Raw genomic sequence first — 6,489 nt, 5'->3', positions numbered from 1 at the left:
CCCCCCCCCTCCCCATGCCTCACTACGTTTATGCGCGTCCGACATTCCGTGCCCGAGCGCCGTTAAATTTTACGCGGGCGCGCGAGCGAGCGAGCGTCATTGATCAGCGCCCGGATTACTTTTAATAATCCGGAAAATGGAGCTCTCTGTCTCCCCGGCGCTGAAAGAGATGAAAGATGCAGCGACGCTCTCGCGAAAGATAAAAGCTATTACATGTTCGCAGTAAAGAGGTGTCCTGCGCGAAATATCACACACAGCGGCCGCGCGAACGGTGTAATTTGCGCGCGTACCCGGAAATAATCTCTAGATTTCCTTTCGGTAATTATTACTGTATTAAATCCGCAATTTATCTGTCACGAAACTGGGTCATTAAATAAAGCCAGAAGACACGGTAATCGATAAAATCGGTTCCAAGCTAAAAATAATAAGGGAGAAATCTAATATTATATTTCTATTTATTTAAATCTTTATATTTTATATATATATATATATCACAGCTGCTTCTCTTATATATACGAGCCTATAAGTACCCATAGAATCTCCAACGGCGTACTTAAATGGCAACATACCGCACATTCTTACGTTGTGACACGATAATAAATAGTAATACGGTTAATGGTTACACTGCGCGCGACAACCTATAAAATCTTTCTCCGTATGCTACTCTTATATATTTATATTAGCACAAAGATCACGGCGGAAAGGCTACGATTCGAACATGGTAAATCGATATTGTAATACCGCGCGAGGACGGAACGTAACCAGCCCGATGCGGAGATAAGAATAATATTTGCGCAAGATAATCGCGTTAGAACGGTATACCGGTGCAAATTCGACGAGCGTTAGTCTCTCTGTTTGCGAAAATCTCTGCGGATCCCGGAATGTGGTGGCGTGGATAATTGCGAAGTTTTAAAAGTGCACCCGCCGGCATTCACCGCGTTCTCCGAGGCTGCATGCTACGTCCCACCACACTGGTCGTTAATCCTTCATTTCCGTGGATAAAAAACCGGAAAATCGAAATTACGCGAGTATAAAAGCGAATAGAAACAGTACTCCCCGACGTAAATTAAGAGACAGAGTATTCGCGTGGTGGCTCTTTAATGACGATATTACGCCCACGGATATCATAACTATACGCGATAAAGGGTTAATTGACGTACCAATATGAAGATGATGACGTGTCACTAGAGATCAACTGTTTTGATGTATTCCGGTAAATATCCCCGGACGATACGCATCGCATTGTTATCTTTTACAATGCGTCTGCTCTTAATCGTTTCCATGCGGCCAATTTACACATTTACCCGACCCTCGTATTACTACCGTCTGGTGTTTCCCTCTCGTTTCGTCGTGATTTGATAACGTTGTTAAATTTACCCTTTCCTTTCTTGCCCCTCTCCTACCGTTAAATCACGCGTTATCTCCTTGCATTATCTCCGCCGTCGCGAAGTACAATACATGCGCCCATAATGAGGTAATTGCGATATTTCTATAGCGGAAACGAGGGATTTGACGTTTATGCTATTGAGGTCCTGTGAGAAAAACAGAAATTCTACGGAAAAGAGAAATTCTACGAAAAAAAGGTTTCGACGGCTAATTTGCAGAACAGAACGGTACATTGCAGTAATGTCAAATTTTTTCAAAAGGAAATAATAAGAGAGGAAATAATAAGTATCCGTATAATTACGTTTAATCGACTGTGATTTTGAAAATCCTGCTCTTCATTAAAGTATCAATCAATAAGTTGCTCGTGAGAACAATGCAAACTCGATAACTCGAGTTGATTTTATTACTTATCTATCTACTTACTTGCTAAGAAAACAAACTAAATAAAAAAGACAAAAAAAAAGTACTGCGCCAAAGTTCAAGATAAAATCAAGAGAACAATACTTTTTTTTCTCTGTATATTTATACATTCATGAAAAGTTCACTCTAAGAACAGTGCGGGCCTGATGAGTTTATTTTCCACACTTTACAAATGTTACTCCGAATAACGATTGTTTGCATAGGAAAATAACATTTTTCTATCTATACGCATATCTTTTTTTCTTTTCAATTGTTTTACTAAAATGATTTATATTCCTATTATATCTTGTACCCCTCGAGATGTATCGTTTAACGAGGTACATTATTTACATCAGACGAGTACATTATTTACATCAGATGCGTTAATATCAACTTGATCGCCGTGCATAACACGCGCCGATGGATATTTTTCTATTTTTATTTTCCGTGCGATCTTTTTATGCCGAGGCCTTCGAAAGGTTTCTTCACGGTATGCCGAGTGCGGCGATATAATACGCGAAAAGAAAAGTGGCACGTCAGGACAGATACTCGCAACAACTCGATCAATCTGGTCCTACGATTCTTCGCCGTTTATTCGCGTGCTCCATTCTCATGCCCTCTTACCTTGGTTGACCGTAAAGTGACCTTTCCACTGCAGCGTGCGCAGCATCGGGTTTTGCAGTAGGTGCAGATGTGACCGATGCCGTCGGCAAACTTGGTTTTCAGGCATATGTGACATGTGGCGTTAAGTTCGACCCCAGCCTTTTTGTGTTTCTCCGAACGCATCCGTATCGTTTCTTCGAGAGTCTGCACCTCATCTTGCTTTCGTCTGCAAACAAGAAAGCAAACTGTTATTAAGAAGAAGCGAAACTTAGGAGAGCTGAGCGTATCTTTTGTAATCTATTTTTTTTTGCACATTTTTGTTTCATATTTTGTTTCTAGACTCAAATGACAACGAGTCAGTTGTTAAGAAATTGGAAACTGATCATTTTTATAGCACGATTAATTATAGAGAAGTATGATAATTGATGAAAGAAAACTAAATAAATGTATTCTATTTCAAGAAAAAAAAATAAGGTAAAAAGAATGTATCCTATTTCTATCACTTCTATAATATGCTTTTAAACAGATTTAATGTTTAATTAACAGTCTAACAGCTTGACAGTCCAAGGCTTACGGTTCATTAGATTCCGTGTAGAATTACTTCTGACGACCTCATATAAGAAGAATGATGGTTATAATCAGTGTCTAGAGGATAAACGATGGAAAATTAACAATATCGTCTACCGTCGTATTCAGTGTCCAACTGAATTCGTACCAGTAAAGCTAAGAAAATTACCGGCTATTTCTGATATGGAAGCCACATCCCACGAGGACGGCAGCTAAATTTGTCAATCCTAATTCCACCATTTGTGGACTCCGCCATTCTACCAAACCTCAAGATAACGGATTGCTCCTAGACTTATTTCTACTTCGTAAATCGCGCCTTGAAAGCGTCTCCGACCGAGCGATCGCAATCTCTCCCTGAAAATGCGACGTGACGACGGTCGACGTCACTCTCGTCGTCTTCGTCGCCATTACTGCGACTCTATTCTTGCTCCTACTCCATTAAGCCAATTTAGGACTGTGTGTCCTGCACAGGCTCAAAATTAAGCCAGCGATTCTGTCAAAGTGCAAGATTTGTCGTCGATATCGACGCAATATTGTCTACAATATTCTTACAAAGATTCGGATCAAATGTCGGTGCATTAATATTTAATTTCAATTAGGGAAATTCTTTTCTCTATTTTTCATAAAATTTATTCAAGAAAAGAATACAAACTATTAAAAATTTAAATAAAATACTTTTGTAATACTCTTTAAAGGGAATGACGTAAATCTTTGTTTATTTTTTCTTTCTGTATATATCATAATTAGAATAATGAACTAATAAATAAAGAAAGAGAGTAGCAAATTATTAAAACCAAACCACTTACCGGATCAAACCATTCAAGAAAATTTACATTGTTGTTGCAATGGGCTCTCAATCGCTTTTATATAAAAGCGTGGTAAGAGTATTTATTTATCAACTTTCCATTTGAACGCAACGCACGTCACGTTGCCGGAGGAAAAAAAATAAAATTTATAAGCGTTAGTTGACAGTTATTGCAGCGCAATCGTCCGTTGAAAAACACGAAGCTACATTTAAGGTCACGTTTATTTCGTACCTGTCCGACCATAATCGCATCTTTTGTTCTTTATGTCCATCTGACGACTAATTACACGAAGAGCTCTCGCAAAATGCAAGTGAAATTAATGAACCATGAAGAGATGAAATAAACATCGCCTGTATAATGGACGCGACATCAGTACGTTTTAAATATATTGCAAGCCGCAGTCGGATAAACAAAACTATTTCTCTATTCATTAGAGAATCAGTACGATCTTTTTCCCCGTTTGTGGATCCATTCCCTTTTCAAAAAGAGAAAGAGAGATAAAGAAAGAAAAAAAACCAAGCGAGAGTCTTTAATTATGGACTTTTGTTTACGTCACATAAATATAAAATAAAGCCGTTAAAATTATTAAATCTTTATTTATGCCATGCTTGATAATCTAATTTTATATATATATATATATATTGTAACATGTGTATATATATGTTGTATATATGCACTAATAGATCGGAGGTGCCATGGGTGCCATAGCCCTTCCCTTGGAGTCTTCTTTTTTAAAAATATTCATAGCAAAATGTTAGATATATATTTTTAATATTTTTGAAATGCTTAATCACAATTTTAATATTCCAAAAATATTTTTTAATTTAAAGAACTCCTAGATACAAAAAAGTAGATTTGATTATTCTATTATTTTTTATTTATGAATATAACATAATTTAAAATAAAATATTTTATGAATTATATATATTTAAATAATACTTTTCCAATAATTAAATTTTCAATAATAATTTAAATAATAATTTAATATTCTATCTTTTCATATTTAACTTCAAACAAAAATTTCACTTGCGACGTGCCAACGGCTAAGTTTGTGAATCTGATTGACAGGTGACTTGACAAACTTGATAAGTTTCTGAATCCATCAATGTATGTATGTATATGTGTAAGTGTCACAAGGCTATATATATATTTTTATAGACGGATTGATGACAGAAATTATGTTAAAAAAAAGAAAATTTCTACTCGTCGATCGGCGAGATCAAATAAAACTACTTGTGCAATGCACCAAATCTTCAGACGTAAGTGTAGATATACATATACATTTACAATGTGCGAAACCTATATGAAAGATGCTCAATCGGCAAATAAGTCGTAGTTACTGTTGTAGCTGCAAATAGGAATAGGTGAGCACTCTGACGGCACGCTGCAGCAATTTTTAGGATTTATATCTTGGACCACGTACGCAGTGGCGAATCAGACTGCCGAGCTTCGATCGGGGGTTGTTGGCATTGCGACGTACCAGTTACACCCCGATAATAGAACCGTACAACGGACACGCTATACAACACTACGAAAAAAATCGACTAAGGGCCGATTGTTCTACTTTTTGGTAAATTTTATCTGTTGGGTAAGTAGCAAGATTATCCAATCACATGTACGGGGATTATCAGATTTACCTCAGAGGTAAAATTTACCAAAAGATAGAACAACCGGTCCTAAATGTCGCAGAACGAAATTTTGGAACCGATATATTACGAGCGTCAATCTTATAGTCAGGAAGATATACAAACTAAATCTCCTTATCCCCTTGACCGATTGTCAAATAAAGGAGACAGCCGCGCCACGCATCCTGACACCGTAACCCAAATCCTGAGTTTGTCGATAGAACAAAAGCCGGCGCATTGTGTTACAACAAGGAGGGGAGAGGGAGAAGTTACACCGTATCTATATACCTATATTTCTCTAATTACTTTACCGATAATCGAGTGACTCGCGCACGCAACGGTGATCACACTCGACAAAGAGTCGCACAAGACTTTCCCACTTCTGCGTTACGAGCGATCGTGGAAAGGTCGCGACACGCAAGAAACTGCTTTCCCGTCGACATGAAAGGATTAAAAAGAAGCTTATACAGATGAAGTATCACAGACACATCTCCAGTAATTTTGTGTAACTTTCTGATACTTCTAGCGTGTGACAAATTGGATTTCAATCTTTGATGTTCTACATCGAGACAGATTCCAAATATCAATATCGATAAAACAAAAATATTTATAAAATAATAATAATAATTCATTTATTAAACGCAAAGGCGTAATTACCGGCTTAACTTTCTTGCAAGTCCAGCCTATTGCTTGAGTTGCAAAGAATTAAACTTTCTAACTAATTTAATTCTTGAACATAAAAAGATTTTTATTCTCGATTAAATTGCCAAGACAACAATTGTCATTATAATATGTAATACGTTTTTTCTCGCGGATTTGTCTTTTATATATTATCCTAATGTATATTAATATCACAATCGTGACAATAATATCCTTTTACTATAATCCATGAAACGACCTGATGTAAAAGCATTCATACGAAAGAAAATATCATAAGAAATGCAGGGAATGGAAAGTTACTTTTTAAAAGTAACAAGTTACAGTTACTCGTTACCGAGTAGAAAAAGTAACAAGTTACCGTTACTAGTTACCGATTTTTAAAAGTAACTCGTTACAGTTACCGTTACTTGAGAAAATAACTTTTCGTTACTTTTCCGTTACTT

The 6,489-nt window shown here is 36.8% G+C and overlaps 1 protein-coding gene across 5 annotated transcripts in view; it reads right to left on the bottom strand.

Moving 5' to 3' along the window:
- The window catches only part of Rim (Rab3 interacting molecule), a 63,698-nt gene that overhangs the window by 53,343 nt on the left and 3,866 nt on the right, over window positions 1–6,489 (bottom strand). For all 5 annotated transcript variants that reach the window (XM_018518451.1, XM_018518447.1, XM_018518446.1 and 2 more), the window contains exon 2: window positions 2,410–2,614. In XM_018518451.1, the coding sequence (XP_018373953.1) occupies window positions 2,410–2,614 (205 nt within the window). The remainder of the gene's footprint in view (window positions 1–2,409; window positions 2,615–6,489) is intronic.

This window comes from Trachymyrmex cornetzi, unplaced genomic scaffold (genome assembly GCF_001594075.2).
Source record: "Trachymyrmex cornetzi isolate Tcor2-1 unplaced genomic scaffold, Tcor1.1 scaffold75, whole genome shotgun sequence".
In the NCBI taxonomy this organism is placed as follows: domain Eukaryota; kingdom Metazoa; phylum Arthropoda; class Insecta; order Hymenoptera; family Formicidae; genus Trachymyrmex; species Trachymyrmex cornetzi.
The sequence above is the reverse complement of the archived record's forward strand: the minus strand, read 5'-3'. Positions and strand labels throughout refer to the sequence as shown.